This window comes from Adiantum capillus-veneris, chromosome 30 (assembly GCF_014529385.1).
Source record: "Adiantum capillus-veneris isolate H3 chromosome 30, ASM1452938v2, whole genome shotgun sequence".
NCBI classification, from domain to species: Eukaryota; Viridiplantae; Streptophyta; class Polypodiopsida; order Polypodiales; family Pteridaceae; genus Adiantum; species Adiantum capillus-veneris.
In genome coordinates, this window is record NC_140960.1 from 10,720,993 (window position 1) to 10,739,858 (window position 18,866).

Consider the following 18,866-nt stretch of genomic DNA (forward strand, 5'->3'; position numbering starts at 1 on the left):
ATCACAGGTTTTATTCCCTCTGTTAAAGAATAAAGAAATACCGAAAGGGGCGCCAATTTTGGGGCATACAGGTTGTCGGTGTCTGCTCGGAGCATTCTAGCTTCCGAGCCGTGTGTGTACTTAGGTGTTAATCCTCGTTACAGGTTACCCTTGTAAAGTGCTCTGTGTGTGTGTGTGTGTGTGTGTGTGTGTGTCTAATGTAAAGAATTTCGGGTGAAAGCCAACGTCTACCGCCCTACGGGCCGGTTTCAAGAAGACCCTTTCTTTCACTTGGTTCATAATTTCTTCGTTCTGAGCTCGGCTCACACGGTAAGGTGGCCGGTTCGGTGGTGTGCTTCCAGGTATCAGATCAATGGTATGATCTTCAAGACGAGCGGGTGGTAACTCACCTAGCAGGCCCTCTGTGAAGCAATCGGCATGAGTGTGGAGAGAATCTTGGCGTTCTTGATCAAGCTCAGACATATTTGTCCTATTCTCATCATTCATCTCTCTCAAAAAGATTGAATAAACAAATAGATGGATTTCATTAATTTTGAAATGGCCGAAGCCGATACAATAGGGACAGATTCGCCCTTAAGTTTTACATACAGTACAATGGTTCTGCCCTTCTCTGTGTTCAAAGTGGCTTTTTGCGCCCGATAGTCAACCACAGCGTTGTTCTTGTTGTACCAGGGAATTTCCAAGAGGACATCACAACCTTCCAAAGGAATTATGTAGAAGTCCTCATGCCCCAAATACCCCTGACATGTTCTGTAATCTCGTCCATCGTGCTTGGGGTAGGTCAAACTCTCGTCCGTCGTGGGGTAGGTCAAACTACCTGAGTGAATGACAAAACCCCGTTTCGCATGACTCATCAGTTCTTGAATGGAAGCTGACTTTTGTTCTAAGCAGTGATCTCGGATCTCTGTAGGAAGACCCAAGGTAAACCGCTCAATATGTTCTTTGAACGAGATCTTCTTAAATGAAGAGGCGGGTAGAAAAGAGCTCCAAAATCTCTCGCAATAAGCGTCCATTGTATCTTTCTTGGTCATCTGAAGATGGTTCCAAGCAGTTCGTATGTCACATTCATACTCTCGAGTCAGCCAAGAAGAACTAAAAAGCCTTTTGATTTTCAGCCATTTAACTGGCGCTGTCTTGTTTAGTAGAAGCGTGGACCACCAAGTTCGAGCATTTCCCTTAAAGTAAGAGGCAGCTCTCCGAATCTTGAAGTGCTCTGAGTAATGCCCTCCAGAGAAAGCTATGTCAAATTGTTGTATGAAAGACAAAGGCTTCGAAGCATCTCTATAACCAGAAAACGTGTCAAATTTGATTGACTCTCCACCTTCCTTAAACTCTCAGACTTTCTTGCTTTTATCTTCCAGAAAGTCATACTGGTTGGCTTTATAAAAATTCTTCTTCTTTGCAGAAAAGTTCCTGTCGTCAGAGTCCGAACTATCTGAAGACGATTCCTCTGTAGAACTATCAACCATGGGGCGAGATTTTGGCTTCTTTGCCTTTTTCTTGCACTTTCCGAAGCTTTGCTTTTTGCTTCTCTTTTTACCTTTTCTGTCTTCTTCTTTGCTCGAGTCAGAGGAGCTAGAAGAACTGTCAGAAGAAGAAGAAGAACTGGGTATTCCTTTAAATCGAACACGCTTCTTCTGTTTTCTTGCCGATGCAAATGTAGATTGACGACCCAAATAACCTGGTAAGTCAACGCCTTTCTTCTGCTTTTTGTCGTTCTTTTTTGCTTTGTTCTGCACGTTAAAGCTGAGCAATTCGTGCATCAACCACCTCTTCTAATTCTTGCTCTGCATACATCCTTGGAGTAGGAGGTTTCTTCAGTGCCGGTTCAAGGGGTGGTTTTGTGGTCTGCCGCCACTGTGCATGCACCTCGTCGAAGGAGGTCTGGCTCATAAATTTTGCAAATTTCGGGTCCTTCGCAAAATTTAGCATCATCTTTGTTGCATCGCCGATCAATTGTCGACGCTCCATCTCTTCGATCTCCGCATGAGTAGGCCGAGGCGGGCCGTACTCGCGTGAATCTCGTTGTGACTCTTCCTACAGCTGCGGATGCAAAGGAATTCAACTGATCTCTGTCTGAAGCCATAAGTGCCGGGTAAAAAGGATCGGATTTCCCTTGGAAGAGAAATCGGCCGTGCTCTGATACCATTGTAACAGACTTGGACACTCCAAGTCGAGATTCTACCGCGACACTACAAGAATTCACTTCAAAACAATTCACAGTTGTTCTAAATTTGCTTTATCTGACAGAAAAATAATTCTAATTGAATTATTGGATTTATAAGTGAGAGGGTTTTCTCGCTTGGAACACAAAGGAAAAATAATTCTAAATGAGTTATTGGAATTTTAAGTGAGAGGGTTTTTCTCACTGGAGACATCCGAGTACAGAGTATTCCTAGTGCGTCATTCAGAGTAATGACGGGAGCACTGTGAATGGGAATATCTGTAAGGCCACCAGGAACGGGTACTTTTGATGCGTCACATCGGATGGGTGATAGGGAGCATCGGGAAGAAGTATCCGACCATGCGGGAACGGACATCTCTGATGCGTCATAGGATGGGGTGACATAGAGCATTGTGAAGGAGATTGTACCGTAAGTTCGGTAGGAAAGGACTAGGTGATGGGTATTCCTGATGCGTCACAAGGTGGGTGACGGGTGCATCGGAAAGGGAATATCCATAGTTAGGAGGAAGTACTGTGTTTGAATTGTGCACAAGGAAAAGCAAGCACTTGAATGAAGATGGGTTCAGAGGAAACTTTGAGGAAAAACAGACGCTTCCTAAGGAAGCGGAATTGCTTTTTGGGAAAGCAGATGCTTTCCCGCGAGGAAGTTTATGTCTGCATTGCAACTGTGCATGTGATTGCATCCAGGGACGCCTGGGACGTGGTGTGAAAGCATTGTTGTAATTTTATAAGGTTTTATTGAGTTTTTGGACAGATTCAGACCATTTTTAAAGGTGATTGGCCGCCCACTTAATAAGTGGGCAGTCTATGATTAAATAAAGCAGTATAAATCAGCCAGCGATTTTTCTCTCTTTTTTAGGTAGAACAGCGCAAAAAAAAAAAAAAAAAAAAAAAAGGGCCGCGATCTCTACGCGAGCAGCTTGTGCTTAGCTATTCGTGCCGTGGCCAGGAGCTTTAAAAGCATCACATGCCCTCACTCAGAGGAGAAGATTAGTTTTTGCAAAAAAGAAGATGCTACTGCAGATTTTAGCCGCAAAGAAGACGTTGCCGGTGATGCCCATGGCTGCCCCAAGTGTACCAGATGTCGCCAAGACCCAGTGCGTGAGTTCCCTCGCAAAGAAGTGCCTACGGAGTGTGTTTCCATTGTGACAAGTTGCTGTTTTTCTCTGTTTTCAGCCCATAAACGTCGTAGATGGGGCTGATTTACGAGAAGGAACCCGAGAACACACCTCTTTTGCGTGTAGGATTGGAAGAGAGGATTTTCTATGTAGAGATCTCTTCCGGGGAATTGCTTTTCGAGAACCGAGTTGCGTTTTGAGCGTCGAGACTTTGAAGGTAATGGTTTTCATGTTATGATCTCTAAGTATTTGTTTGCAGGTGTACTTCCTCTTAGTGAGGGAGTAGGAGCAGAGGAAGGCATGAGCCTTTGCAGGAGAAAGCGCTCTAAGGAACTAGAGCCAAATCAGCCCAAGGGTTTCATACCCAAGTTTGGGAAGTAGATCCACGGATCGGAGAGAGGTAGTCTCGCAAGTTGTGATCCAGAAGTGGGGATTATTAAGTAAGGACTTCGCGTCCGGGAAAGCAGAGTTGTTCTGCGAGAAGAGGACTTTGGAAACAGAGTTGGAAAAGAGTTGCAGGGATGCCGTGCCCTGAGTGTGGAAGGTGAGATCCAGAGGCGAGAACCTTGATTCTCGAGGATTTGGAATAAGGAACGGAAGTTCCTTGGGATAGGGTTTTGCCCTAGGAATAGGAAGCCGAGGCTTCCGGGAACCATCAAGTCTTATTCTAGAACGAACGTGGTAACACGTTCAGTTCAAGTGCTTGTATAGACTTCTCCTCAGTAATAAAGATACTATTACGGGGGGGGGGGGGGAGGGGACCAGCCCATCTTCTGGTCCCCAATACCGTGTCGATCTTCTCACTCTCTCTCTCTCTCTCTCTCTCTCTCTCTCTCTCTCTCTCTCTCTCTCTCTCTCTCTCTCTCTCTATTTCTCTCTATATCCTCTGGCTTCAGTATTAAGTGATAAATTCTATTTATCCAAGTATATTCTATATTGCTATGCGCTCCCGTTTGTGACAACAGTTCACAATTGGTTCGAGATTGCCCCGGCGGAGTTTCATGCCTAGAGATATTGGCCCAAAGACTTGCGCCCCTTTCGGTATTTCTTTTTGTATTAATCTGCAACTCAAAGTACAAGCGAGTAGTCAGGACTCTCTCTTAGACTTTGCGTCCAGATGCTCTAAGAAGTGAGAGCCCAACAACTCTTATAAAGGTTTACAAGGGATGCCAAAAGCAGAGCCCCAAAAGCTGGTAAATCAAAAGCTATCTCAAAAATAAAGCATAGCCATTCTTCTCACAAGGCCTCTTAGGAAAATAAAGCAAAAGCTCTCTTTCTCTTGTCAATTGCGTAGCCAAAAAGCTGGGCCAAAACTGCCGTAAATTGCGCCGCAAAAAGCGGACGTCAGTACAGCCTGCCACGTATTAGCAGCTCCGCATTTTCCGGGGGCTACCGTACAGCCATGCCAAGTCAGCATTTCAGCGTGCAACCGGGAGTCCTTGCCAAAGGGTGTGTGTGTGTACTGGGCAGCCACGTCACTGAGTTCTAACAGCGGGTATGCACAACAGGGGAGTTGGTCCGCTCCTTTGTCATCAGATTGCCTTGATTTTTGATACTAAAGTCACTAATGTCTCTTTTTGAGTTTCAGGGATACTGTGAGCTGACAGTATTTTGCTGTATGACTTTATGAAGTGGAATTCTCGATAATATGAAATTAATTTGTTCTTGACTTGTTTAACTGTAGGAACTAATAGACGAAATGACTGCAGCATTTTGGTCTGAATGATCTCGATAGACATGGTTGCAATAAGGATTAGTTAATCGGGCATCTGTGAGGGCCCTATTGGATCTAGTTGCGATTGCTAAATACGTTGCCGATAAATCACGGTCTGAGATCCGAATGAATTTTGAATGTGATTTGTCATGTGATGTCCTGTCATGTCGTGTGATGTGACTGTCGATTGGTACATGTGCTAGATGTGTGTTCCTAGTGCGTCGGTACTAATAGTCAGTGTCTGCTAAGACAGTTTATGGCCTGGGTCTGTTTTGTAGGCGTAATTCAAGGCGATTACAATCCTTTCAAGAGGGGGTATGTCACAAACTGGTGATGTGGCTTCCTAGTACACACACACACACCTTTGGCAGGGATCAGTCCCGAGAAAGCTGGCTATCCTGCTGACGTGGCACTGTCGTACGAACTCCCGAAAATGGCACCGGAAAACGCGAAAACTGTACGGACTTGCTGACGTGGCAGATTGCGTACGGAAAAAAGCAGTGGCAGCTTTTGGCTTGCTTTATTCTATGCAAAAGAAAGAGAGAGAACCTTGTTGCTTTATTTTAATCAAGCAATGTCTTGTGAGAGGATATGCTTAATTTGTGAAAGCTTTTGGGGCTCTGCTTTTAGCATCCCTTGTAAACCTTTATAATAGTGACTTGGGCTCCCACTTCTCAGAGCATCTGGACGTAGAGTCTGAGAGTGAGACCCAACCACTCCTGTGTACTTTGTGCAATAGATTAATACAAAAAGAAACACCGAAAGGGGCGCCAGTCTTTGGGGCCAATATCTCTAGGCATGGAACTCCGCTGGGCTATGTCGAATCAATTGTGAACTGTGAGCTGTTTTGAAGTGAATTCCTGTCGTGTTGCGGTAGAATCTTGACTTGGAGTGTCCAAGTCTATTACAGCAGAGGAATGTGACAGAAAAGGCAGATGAAAACAGAACTGGTACCACATTGCGTGGGGCCCGAACCAAATCCGATGGACGAAAGTACAAACTTTGCCGCACCTAGGGCAAAGTGAAAGAACAAGAGGCCCTCATTTCTTAGATGGAGATCTGTCTTTCTTTAAACCAACAACACCGGAGAGCAGTAAGGTGAAGTACTCAGCTCGATAAGACCCTTTTCCAAGAGGTCTTTCACTTGGTTCAAAATCTCTTCATTCTTGGCTCGGTTCACACGGTAAGGTGGCCGGTTTGGTGGTGTGCTTCCAGGTATCGGATCAATGCTATGATCCTCAGGACGAGCTGGTGGCAACTCGCCTGGCAGGCCCTCTGAAAAGCAATTGGCATGAGTGTGGAGAAAATCCTGGCCTTCTTTATCAAGGTCAAAACTATTCAACCTTCAATCATCATTCAGTTCTCTCCAGAAAATCAAGGAAAGAAGCTGAATTTCATCAAGTACAATCGCTGTGTCCTTCAGTTGTCAAAGTCGCTTTCTCAGCCCGATAGTCAACCACGGTATTGTTCTTTTGGTACCAAGGGATTTCGAGGAGGACGTAACAACCTCCCAAGGGCATTACGTAGAAGTCCTCGTTCAATCATCATTCAGTTCTCTCCAAAAAATCAAGGAAAGAAGCTGAATTTCATCAAGTACAATCGCTGTGTCCTTCAGTTGTCAAAGTCGCTTTCTCAGCCTGATAGTCAACCACGGTATTGTTCTTTTGGTACAAAGGGATTTCGAGGAGGACGTAACAACCTCCCAAGGGCATAACATAGAAGTCCTCGTGTCCTAAACACCCTGACATTGCAAATGAAGTTTGCCAATGATCGGTGTAATGGCATCATCCCGCTTGGGTGCCGCTAGAACTACCTGTGCCTGTGGCCTCAGCCTGTTGGGCGTAATTCCAAATCGAGCCGCCAATTCAAGTGAAAAGAAGTTGGCATTCGCTCCTTGGAGAATGTGCTTTGACTATAGAGCTCTCAACAAAATCACCATCAAGAACAGATTTCCGATTCCTAGGATAGATGATATTCTAGACCGACTACATGGATCCTCTTGTTTCAGCAGGATCGATTTGAAGAGCGGATATCATCATATCTGAAACGCGCCGGGAGATGTCTAAAAGACAGCTTTTCGGACGACCTTCACTTTCTTCGAGTTTTTGGTGATGCCTTTTGGGCTTATCAATGCTCCAGCGACCTTTAACCGAATGATGGACAGGACTTTCAAAGAGTACAGATTTTTTTTGGGCACTTTCTTTGATGACATTATTGTCTTCTCCAAGGATGAGGCAGAGCATAGAGAACATTTGCTACAGGTCTTTCAGGCGTTACAAGATCACAAGTTGGTGATTAATGCAAAGAAAAGTGAATTTTTCCTATTCGAGATACACTTTTTGGGACACATCGTCTCAGCAGCAGGAGTGCTGTAACAACTGCTGACATGTCAAAGCCTAAAGAATGGAGCCAACTTACAGATGTGGCCGAGGGGCCTAAACTGTCACAAAGTGATGACGTGGTTGTCCTGGAGCAGAAACCCTAACCCTAATTTCTGCCAAAAACCCTAAGTTCTAACTGTTGAAACCTAATTCTGGAAACCCTAACCCTAAAACCTGCAAACCCTAATTTTGAAAATCCTAACCCTAAAACTTGCAAACCCTAATTCTGGAATCCGTAACCCTAAAACTGCAAAAACCCTAACCCTAACCCTAAGGGCAGCAGGGAGACTTTCGAAAATTGCACTGGCTGATGACGTGGCAGGTTGTACGGATTTCCATGATTTACGTTGACAGCTTTTTGGCTTTGCTTTTGGACCAGATGCTTTTAAGTTTGAAGGCTTTTCACTGTAATTGCTTTTCACGCCAAGGGCCTTTTAAATATGAGGTTAGGGCTCATTCTCTGGCATGCTTCCTCGAGAAGCTGCAGAGTCTCGAGTACCGGCTTGTACTGTGTTGATGCAATATAAAGAAATACCGAAAGGGGCGCCAAGGTTTGGGGCCAATACTCTCTTGGGTGGAATTCCGCCACTCCGTATCGCGTGTCGTCTCTCTCTCTCAATTCAGTTGTTATTGAAGTGCTAAAAGTCTCTTTCAGTCTGTTCTTTTCTATTGGCACGTGGTGCCCATCTTGTGGGTGACAGGTGTAGATGGACCCCGCCAAGATAGAGACTATTCGTGATTGGCCCGATTTGAAGAATGTCCATGAAGTCAGAAGCTTCTTGGGCTTACGTTCGTACTAGTGGCGGTTTATTAGAAAGTTTGCAGAGCTTGCTTTCCATTTGCATATTTTGACACAAAAAGGAGTCCCTTTCTCGTGGGATCCACAGAGGTGACTACCTTTTAGACATTGAAAGAGAAATTGAGTACACGACCAATCTTGACTTTGCCGGATTTGCGAAAGTCATTTGAAGTATAGTGTGATGCTTGTGGTCGTAGTTTGGGTGCGGTCTTAATGCAAGAAGGCCATGTCATTGCCTACGAGAGCCGATACAGATATATGAGAAAGAGCTTTTGGCAGTTATCCATGCTCTTACTTAGTGGCGACATTACCTACTCGGAGCCGATTTTACGGTCTTCACAGATCACCAGAGTTTACGCTACTTCTTGTTACAGAAGCAACTATCGAAAAAAGCAGATGCGGTGGGCGAACATCTTGTCACAGTTTCACTTCCAAATTGTCCAATGCAAGGACAAAAGAATTTGGTGGCGGATGCTTTGTCCCGGAAGCCATGGGTTCTGGCTATTTCTGCGATACATCATATGACCTTCGAGGATATGGTCGTTCAGTATGCCACAGATACAGATTTTGCAGATATTTTCACTTGGATACGGAATGGAGAGGTAGTAGCGGGATATTCCATTCAGGATGGCGACTTGATGAAGAAAACGATGTTGTGCGTTACACAGTCGTTAAGGGAAACGGTTTTAACCGAATGCCATTGTTCATTGGTGATTTACAAGTCACCGCAGCATTGCTACCACCTTGAAAGGTGTAGAGAGATACTTCTTTTGGCCGAGACTCAAGAAGGACGTGGACAATTTTGTACGTTGTTGCTTGGTATGGCAGAAGGTCAAGTTTGACAGGCATAAAGCAGAGGAATTGTTACAGCCTTTACCCATACTCACCTGCCCTTGGGAAAGTGTTGCAATGGATTTCATTTTTGATCTCCCGAAAACACAGAGTGGGCATGATTGTATCTGGACTGTTATTGACAGATTTACCAAGCAAGCTCAATTCATTCCAGTGAAGAACACAGTCAAGCCGGATCACTTAGCGAGACTGTTCATTGCCCTGATATTCAGATTACATGGTATGCCTAAGACAATTGTCTCCTACAGAGACCCCAGATTCACGAGTTTGTTTTGGAAGGCTATTTGGAAGAACATTGGCACACGGTTGCAATTTTCGTTATCTTTCCACCTGCGGACAGATAGGCAATCTGAGATTGCAAATTGAGTCTACTGGATTTGTTGAAGTCTGGGGAACGCGCCATTTGAGATTATTGAATTTGCTACAAAGGTTCCACCCTTTCTTAGCACGAACGATAAGATTTTTGAAGCCGACTAGTTCACGAGAAACTTGGACTTGGTCCGGGAGGCTTTAGAGAAATCTCAGGAAAGACAGGAAAAGGCGGTGGATCAACATCGTCGCGATTTGAAATAGCATGAGATACTATGGACCTTTCCAAATTTCCGAAAAGATAAATGATGTCTCCTTTAGACTGAAGTTGCCCGATACTTGGAGGATTCACAATGCTTTTCGTGTGAGTCTCCTGAAGCCTTTTAAAGTCGATGTGTCCGATGATGGGGAGCCAGATGAGCAACCCGAAGTGGAGGAAAACGAGGTTATACTCGTTCCAGAACAGATTTTGGCACATAAAGATAGAAAGGTAAAAGGTAAAATGATAAGGTGGTTCTTGGTTAAATTCAAGAGCTATCCCGCATTGGATGCAAAGTGGATGGAGGAGGAGGACTTGACAGATACTCCTCAGATTGTGAACCTTTACCTTGAAGCATTTGGTTTAGCATAGTCTATTCTAAATTGAACCCCAAACTCAGCTGGGTGGAATTTGGTGCAGCGGATATGCACAAGACGGGAGTTGCTCCACTCCTTTGTCAATAAATTGCCCCGATTTTGACACTAAAGTCATTGATGTCTTTTTTGAGTTTCAGGGATACTGTGAGTTGACAATATTCTACTGTATGACTTTATGAACTGGAATTCCCAATAATATGATACTGATTTGTTCTTGACTTGTTTAAGTGCAGGAATTAATAGACGAAATGACTTCAGTATTTTGGTCTGAAAGATCTCGATAGACATGGTTGCAATAAAGATTAGTTAATCGGGCATCTATGAGGTGTCGACTGGATCTAGATGCGATTGCTAAATACGTTGTTGATTAATCATGGTCTGGGATCCGAATGAATTTTAAATGTGATTTGTCAAGTGATGTCCTATGATGTGATTGTCGATTGGTACATGTGCTAGATGTGTGTTCCTAGTGTGTTGGTACTAACAGTCAGTGTCTGCTTAGACAGTTTATGGCTTTTGTCTGTTTTGCAAAGGTAATCGAGGGCGATTACAATGCTTTCAAGAGGGGGGTATGTCACAAACTGGTGACGTGGCAACACACTGCTAGAGCAAGGCAGCAGGGAAAACAAGCCGGAAATTACATTGCAGAAATGCTGACGTGGCAGTGTATGGTCCTCTGTGATTTGCGGCGGAAAATCCGCTGACAAGGCTGGCTGTACAGATTCCGCTTTTCACGCTGCAACATTACGGAAATTTGTTTTTGCGTAGGAGAATTTCTACGCAAGCTTTTTGGGAGAGCTTTTGGGCTTTGCTTTATTTTAAGCCTATTTTAAAAGATTGGCAGCTTTTGGGGCTCTGCTTTTGACATCCCTTGTAATCAATAAATAGATGGGCAGGGCTCCCACTCCTCAGAGCATCTGGACGCAGAGTCTGAGATGAGAACCCTTCCACTCTCTTATACTTTGAGCACAAATTAATACAAAAAGAAATACCGAAAGGGGCGTTGCCACGTCATCAATTTGTGACACCCCCCGCCCCCCAAAAAAAAATAAAAACTAAAAAAAAGAAAAGGGAAATGAAGCAGTCCTATGAACAAGCTTGAGCAAGCCGGGAGAGCAAGGCAAGAAGCAAGGAGCAGAGTTTTGGGGGTAAACCGAAAAACAGGGACTACAAGTGAACTATGGCAGGGTTGCAAAGTTCATGGCATCGGACAAAGAGTGGGCGTGGCTGGTGGGGCATCTGGGAAGGACTAGCGTGCTGACCATTTGTTACAGAGAGACTGGTGCAGTGTTAGATGGCAAAGTCATTCAACTTTTATGCATCAATTAAAATTGGAAAGAAGTGCATAAACAGGGAGGCATGAAATGGGTGACAAGACATTGCTTGAACTAAGAGCACCATGTGTGTGTCATGTAACCTTTCACAGGCTTTAATTGCACGGATATCGCCTGGTCTGGAGCAGCAAGTGGCTCTTCCACGAGACTCTTATCTTCAGGTATTCAAACAGTTTTTGCTTGATTATAAATGCATTTTGTGTTTCGAAATGGCTTCTCTAGTAATCTGCTCAAATCGTATACAGGGCTATTTTGACAATATTACAGAGCATCTTCGAGTTGGACCCCCTTTGTATTTTGTTGTCCAGGATTATCACTACAGGTTGGACTGCTTGAGCATCTCGAACTTTAAATTTATTCTCATTTTTATGTTCTAATGCTGTGATATTATGTATTTCCCAGTTCCTCAAGCAACCAGACAAATCTACTATGCTCCATTAGTCAGTGTAGTCCCACATCACTTCTGAATGAGGTAAGTGTATTATTCCTAGTAGAATGTTACTAAAGCATCTGTACAATTATGTTTTCTTTCTGCACATGTGGTCTCCTACAGTTAATTGTAGCCAGTTTAATTGTTGGTTCAACTGCAGATTTCTCGTGCTGCAGAGTCACCAGAAAAAAGCTTTATAGCCAAGCCAGCTGCATCATGGCTGGATGATTTTCTTGTCTGGCTTTCTCCAGATGCGTTTGGATGTTGTCGGAAGTTTATCAATGGAAGTTATTGCCCTCCTGATGATCAGGTAAACAGTGCAACCTTTTTTGAATTACTCTCAGTGTGTCCACGCACAGAAGATATGGGTATGTTTTCAAGCAACTACAATTTTGCGTTCAATGTTGTCTATCACCAAAAACATCAAATAAGGAAGCTGCACTAGATTATGGAAGGATTCAGCTGGAATTGAAAATCTACGTATGGGCATCCTTATCTGACACATGGTTCTCCTTTTAACCTCATTTGGAATAGTGGTCACTGTCTTGTTTTAAGATGCAGTTTACTTTTATGAATTTGCATGGTAGATAAGATTAGGGGGAGAAACCTTTTTATAGTTATCAAATCCTGAAAGAAACCTTTTCTAATAGTAATAAACCATGCTAAATCCTGTGTTTTATGTTTGCCAGCCTCCCTGCTGCCCTGATGATGAGGACTTTTGTGGGACTAGTGAAGTCTGTCAAGACTGCACCACAGTACGTATACTGTTCTATTCGATATTTTTGGGTGTTTCATTGGTTTCTGCCTGGCCTAGCGTTGCTTGCTACCAGGGCACAAAGTGGCACCAATGCATGGCTATGATTTATTTCACTGAGTATGTATTGCAAGGGCCACCTCACGGGAAGGTTTTTCTACCAATTTTTCATTTGCCATGTTTTAATGTGCAACAGTGCTTTTTACACTCAGAATTATCTTCTGGACGGCCATCTACAAGCCAGTTCAGAGAGAAACTTCCATGGTTCCTGAAGGCATTGCCTTCGGCTGATTGCAGCAAGGGTGGTGTGGGTGCATATTCAAAGAGCATAAATCTGAATGGTAAAAACTGATAGCTCGAAAAGTTTTATCTGTGGTAGTATTTTGAGTTTTTCATTTGTGGGATAAACATGGCTTGGTCACTGCATAGATTATGAAACGGGAATTATCAAGGCATCAGAGTTCCGGACTTATCATACTCCAGTAAACAAGCAGGTAAACTCGTGCTCATAGCCATTAGGATGATTATGTGGAAGATGAGTGTATGAGGTAGCTTGCAGGAATACTAAACTTTAACTAGTTGTCATTGTTGCGGATATTTCTTATTGGTTTTTTCATCTGTCTATCCAGCAGTGGATGTGGCAAATGGATGTAAGAGTAACCTCAATCTTTGCTCAGTCAAGCTATTATTCTCAATAATCTTTGACAAAGCTGTAGTTGACTCGTGGGGTTAATAATGTACCAGTTCTTTATTGATTGTATGCAAGCAAGCATGCACTTTTTAAACCCTTCTATACTACTTTTCTGAACAGAACAACCAACTTTAGAGAGCATTATTCTTTCTCAAATTTTCAGAATAAAATGGTAGTTAAACCTCATCAGACAGGCGGTGACCCAGCAAGCCACCACAATCAGAGTTAAACAGTAAGCACTCAAGACAAATTGACACTTTCACAGTCCCAAGTGGTGAGACAGTAGTGGTCCCGAACTCTGCACCTCTTGCGAAATTTCTTTATATTAAAACTGGTAGCACGGGGTGCAGGTACAACGCTGGCTTGATTTTAGAGGGCCCCCCCATAGGCCCTCTAAGGGTGCCTTTTGGGGGCCCTTCAAATGCCAGCACGGTGCCCCATACCTGTCAATAGTTACGGGGTAGGGAATGGCCCTGGAGTGGCCTTTCCCCGTAATGCAACGACCCCTGGTGATCGGCGGGAGCCGAGAGCCATGGGGAGTTGCATTGCAGGGGAAAGGCCACTCCAGGGCCATTCCCTCCCGTCAAGCGTCGGGGGGAGAGGGACCAGCAGGTGTCGTCTGACATGTAGGACAGTTGGTGGAAATTCCGCATTCCGGAAGCTGAGGTAGCAGGTTGCGAGCATCTCGGGCTGCAAAAATTCCGCCAGCTGAGGGGTCAGCAGTTGATCGTGTTTTCCCTGCGCACATGCCGGCTCCTCACCGGATGCATGGGAGTGGGTTCCGGGTGTGGGTGCTGACCTGGCAATCATCAGACGGCTGCAGCTGATATTACGGTCAGTAATGACGAGTAGATAGACGGCGACAATTTCCTGCCCCGTGACCGCCGACCTTGACGGATGCTGGCGCGCCATTTAAACTTGCTACAGGCAATTTTTCCCACGAACAAGCAGGAAAGGACCAGCTGTATTCAGCACGCAGAGGTCTCACATGTTGCAGAAAAGACGAAGGATCCTTTTAATTTAACACCCGTAATAAGGCGTACGGGGGAGCCCTCTTAGAGCGAGTGCCGCATGAGGTTTGTGGTATTAGTAAGATTAATTGAAACGTATTATGATATAGTCTCACTCACCGCTAGGGAACATGGCCCTGAATTCTAGTGATACACTTAATACTCACAAAAAAACCAGTATTAGGTTTGCTTTTGTTAGACTAACCAATCAAAATTTGAGTTTTTTTTAGGATACTCCTCAAATGAAGGACATGGCGTTGAAAAGTTGAGTGAAATTCTTTAAATATGGAAACACCACATCATGCAGTCAATGATTTCACAATTTCAAATTCAATATGTTTAAACTTAAATTCACTAAAACCTCTAGGGCAAGCGAGACCCGGCTCTTAGGCCGGTTACACACTAGCTATTTCCTGCAGGTGAATCGAATCATTAAGCTGCACGTTGTCTTGGGCGCCTTCTACATGCTACACACTACCTTCTATAGGTCGACGCCATATCCTACCTGGAAGCCAGCACACGTCCAAATCTCTGACGATTTTGGACAGCACCACAGGGCTGCCCAAATATGGTGTCACATTCTTTAACCAATCAGTTTTCTCAATTCTGACTTGCTGCACTCAGGTTGGCCCTCATGCTTCCAACTATGCTGTGCCCTCTCTCGGGTGTGTGTAACATTGCTTCCAAATGCTTACCCACCATGTGCATATCAATGCCATGACTTGGGCTGCGTGGTTTTATGCCCTAGTACTTAACGAGGTACTTTATATTGTCTAAAAGTAAGAGGCTCAGAAGCTGAGACAGATAAACATCAGGGCTCAATAAAAGCTGGAGAAATTGTGTGTGCATGAGCCTTCTAGTTCTCTGCGCTGGCTCTATTTGCTTTTGCGCACACTTCCTCTCTGCTTTTATCCATGTGCCGAGCTGGTTTCAGGTTATACCTCTGGCTGACTGCATTATGCAGACTTCTCTTTGATATTGGCTGCTCTCTCTACATAGCTACCCAATATAGGTAGTAAGTAGGTACCCTCATTTTTTTTTTTTTTTAATGTTTCCCAAACATTGTACTGGAGTCACTAACCTTTGGGTCTCATAGGTCATTTTGGCCTTTTGAAGACGTTAATATAACATTTCATTTCACTTCATTTTCTACTATGCTTAGGCACTTGCCAACTGGTGGCAACTGTGCGACAATCTTGCTGCTGTCACCTACATGCCCTGCCACATCGGCAGCCCATCCCATATCATCATCTATGGTTAGCTGCCATTCACAGGCTGAACATCTCCAGTCTCTGCAATTGTCACATCATCTGCCAGTCAAGTGCACTTACATCTTCAGCCACATCAGCAACCCTGCTGCTGCCAAGTCATCATCAGCTAGTGTAGCGCCAAATGCCTCATATGTATCATCAAGCCCTGTGTTGGCTTGCCACCTAGAGTGCATTCCAACCATGTCATCTCTGCTACCAGGTCATCTGAGGACTGTGACACATTAAGGTTGCCATGTCTTTAGTTTGTTGCGCAATGCCCACTTTCTGGCTGCCATCCATCCACCATATGCCATGTCATCAGTGCCATGTCACCAACGGGTAACATGGATACCAGAAAATTTCTAGGAAAGGTCGATATTCAACAGTCTATCAGAGATATACAATCAACTTTTATACTAGTGGTACTTTCTCTTGGCACATACCAGCGGATGCAGTTGTCATGTGTAAGATGGATGGAGAAAACGTAAACAGGTGCAGCTTAGCAAAGGGGTAGTGGGTTTAGAAGTTGAGACTCAAAGTGGATGGTATCATTGATCAGGGTTTTTACAGAAGCTCATGCCTGTGCAGGGGAAAACTTTTGTCCCACTCATTGTAGGATCACAACTCATAGTAGCTGTACAATTGTAGCTCATGATGGATGGCGTTTTTCGTGTCAAGGGCTTCGATTCACGACACGTGTAATGTTCCAACTGGATCATACCAGAGAGGGGTACCTTTTTGTGCTTTTAGTTTTAACTTCATTCATATGCTACGCATTCATGAAGTCTAAAACGGGCACACTGTTTACCTTTTATTCGTTTATTCTTTTGCTTCGCTTGTGTTACGTCTTTTACCAATATTTATGGTGATCAAACAATTTTCCTGTCACATGAATCTGTGTCAAGCCTGGAGCCCTCTATGCTTCAATCTAGCAGCTTTAATTAGCTTCAATACAAGCTCAACCTCTGCTAATTTGTTTTGCAGAGTGATTTTATTGAATCGATGAAAGCCGCTCGCAAATTCTGTTCACAATTGTCAGACTCCTTACAGGTTAAATTTCAAAGCTCCAGTCATACTCATATTTATGGGCTTTAAGAAGGAATCAAATGCCAGAACACCTTTGATTTAGCTTGACAAAGTGGAGAGATCGTTTATATTATTTTAGATGTAATCTTGCTTTCTTTCTGCAGATGAAGATATTTCCTTATTCAGTTTTCTATATATTTTTTGAGCAATACTTGGACATATGGAGAATGACATTCACTAGTCTTGCTCTTGCCTTAGGTAAGAACTGCGGAGAAAAAAAATTCAAGATAGCATGCTTTTATGAATTTGGAGTTATTTCTGACAGAGGCTAACATTCATGTTATCCCTTGGCAAAATGTTTGTTTGATGATTTGGAGCACTCCTAGTTGTTTACCTGTTTTGAAGAAATTCCCTTTACCTTTTTTCCCCTTTCAATATTGAGTTTGGTGATGGACTTACTCTCATGTTGTTGCGCTGACCTGATCAGGAGCTATTTTTGCGGTATGCCTTTTCATAACAAGCAGGTGAGTATAGCTTGGAGGCATCCCTCTTCTTTGACAAAAAGCAGCTTTCGTCCTATTATTTTCAAGGCGTCTCTTGTGATTCTAACATCTTATTGTACAGTTTATGGCAGTCAAGTGTCATAATCGCTGTATTAGCAATGATGGTGACAGACATACTGGTAAGATGTGTTCATTCTAGATATATCTTTGTGTCCTGCCTTTCTTAAAATTCAGACATTGAATACAATCTGTGTTTTCAGTTTTGGTTTGAGGCTTGAAAAAAACCACTGAAAAGCGCTCTTTTTTTATTTATGCAGGGCATTATGTCCTTCTTGGATGTGCAATTAAATGGAATCTCAGTTGTGAACCTCGTCATGTCAACAGGCATTGCAGTAGAGTTTTGTGTACACCTTACACACTCCTTCTCGGTATAACTTTTATCCTGCAGCACAACGATTATCTTTTGTATAGAGTGTTTATTGGGAAACACTACCAGTAACCTTTAAATGGGCATCCCAGATGTTTGGAGGTAGCAGATCTGAAAGAGCTACTAAAGCGTTGGCCACCATGGGGGCTTCTGTGTTTAGGTAGGGTGTTAGTACGTCTTTTGCATGGTAAAAAGCACACTTCACTTATCAACTATTATCGTTGCAGTGGGATAACGGTAACCAAATTTCTTGGAGTTTTGGTTCTTTTTTTTTCACGGTCAAAAATATTTGAGGTAACATTCTGACTACTGTATTGTGTTGTTCTTGCTGCGCCGAGTGTTTGTGAAATTTTTACATACAACCAAATGTTTTGCAAGCTTGTGATCCATGGGCGTCTTTCAAGGCTTTAGTGGATCGTGTAGACAGGCGTGTTTTCTGCAAACTGAGGGAAAGTTAATGCATCAATTACGCAGGTGTATTACTTCCGTATGTACCTTGCGTTGGTTATATTGGGATCCTTGCATGGGCTTGTTTTCTTGCCGGTAATGTCCCCACACTCTGTTTTGATTTTTTTTAAATCTGGCTCCATGTGAATTGTCTTTAGTTTTGTGCAGGTATTTTTAAGCTTCTGCGGTCCACCACCTCTGATTTCAATATCTCAAGAATCTCATCTGAACATGAACAGTAGTCAGTCTAGCACTGTGGGCATGGGTATTTTGAATGCGGAAAGTGAGGATTCTGGAGCACCAAATCAAAGGTAACATAGTGCTCTGGTAGTCTACAGCTCGGGGAACTCCCTGTATACAGATTGTGTAACAGACCTTAAAGAAGTTTAAAAGCCCATTATAGCTATACATAACAAGTTGTTTCTAAAGGACCTTCTTCCAACATGTTCAGGATTCTGTCAAATTGAGGCAGCACGTTTAGCATCAGTCATAAGATATGGCTAATAGATAGATGGAAGCGTTAGTCAGCAGATGTATGTAAAAAAACGACTCTTTAGTATGAATATTTCACTTTGTGGGTCTCTGCACTTGGTTTAATCCCCCCTTGTCAAAATCCGTTTATTCATGCATGAGAAAAAGAGGTTCTTTTTGTTGCAATGGTGTAAACTACCATGGTAAAGTTACGCCCTGAAAGTCATGCAAGCATGCATTGGTGTCAGTTCTTCTATTGTGTGCGTGCGCGCACGTGTTGAAAAATTGGTATTCTGTCCTTTGGCCAGGTGGAGGGATTCCTCCTAATGACATAGTCAGACATCTCAAATATCCACTTGCATGGCCTGTTTCCTCTTGCAAGCAAGCATATTGGGTCTTGTAGCGGGTACGACAAAAGATACATTAGTGGAAGTTTTCTACTTGGCCTTTGCATGTGAGGCTTTGAATTGTTCAATATAATCCTGATTGCTTATTTACAGTTCTTTTTGCCATTAATATATTGGTCTCG

The 18,866-nt window shown here is 43.5% G+C and overlaps 1 protein-coding gene across 1 annotated transcript in view; it reads left to right on the plus strand.

The window, feature by feature from the left end:
• The window catches only part of LOC147417533 (uncharacterized), a 110,768-nt gene extending 92,321 nt beyond the window's left edge, over nucleotides 1-18,447 (plus strand). Inside the window, exons 24-39 of the mRNA XM_086507385.1 lie at nucleotides 11,421-11,489; nucleotides 11,574-11,650; nucleotides 11,731-11,800; nucleotides 11,919-12,068; nucleotides 12,448-12,513; nucleotides 12,709-12,853; nucleotides 12,942-13,006; nucleotides 16,448-16,513; nucleotides 16,654-16,747; nucleotides 16,977-17,013; nucleotides 17,114-17,171; nucleotides 17,310-17,420; nucleotides 17,512-17,579; nucleotides 17,647-17,713; nucleotides 17,894-17,962; nucleotides 18,035-18,447. Of these exons, the coding sequence (XP_086363511.1) occupies nucleotides 11,421-11,489; nucleotides 11,574-11,650; nucleotides 11,731-11,800; nucleotides 11,919-12,068; nucleotides 12,448-12,513; nucleotides 12,709-12,853; nucleotides 12,942-13,006; nucleotides 16,448-16,513; nucleotides 16,654-16,747; nucleotides 16,977-17,013; nucleotides 17,114-17,171; nucleotides 17,310-17,420; nucleotides 17,512-17,579; nucleotides 17,647-17,713; nucleotides 17,894-17,962; nucleotides 18,035-18,181 (1,359 nt within the window). The 3' untranslated portion in view covers nucleotides 18,182-18,447. The remainder of the gene's footprint in view (nucleotides 1-11,420; nucleotides 11,490-11,573; nucleotides 11,651-11,730; nucleotides 11,801-11,918; nucleotides 12,069-12,447; nucleotides 12,514-12,708; nucleotides 12,854-12,941; nucleotides 13,007-16,447; nucleotides 16,514-16,653; nucleotides 16,748-16,976; nucleotides 17,014-17,113; nucleotides 17,172-17,309; nucleotides 17,421-17,511; nucleotides 17,580-17,646; nucleotides 17,714-17,893; nucleotides 17,963-18,034) is intronic.
• The last annotated feature ends 419 nt before the right edge of the window (nucleotides 18,448-18,866 follow it).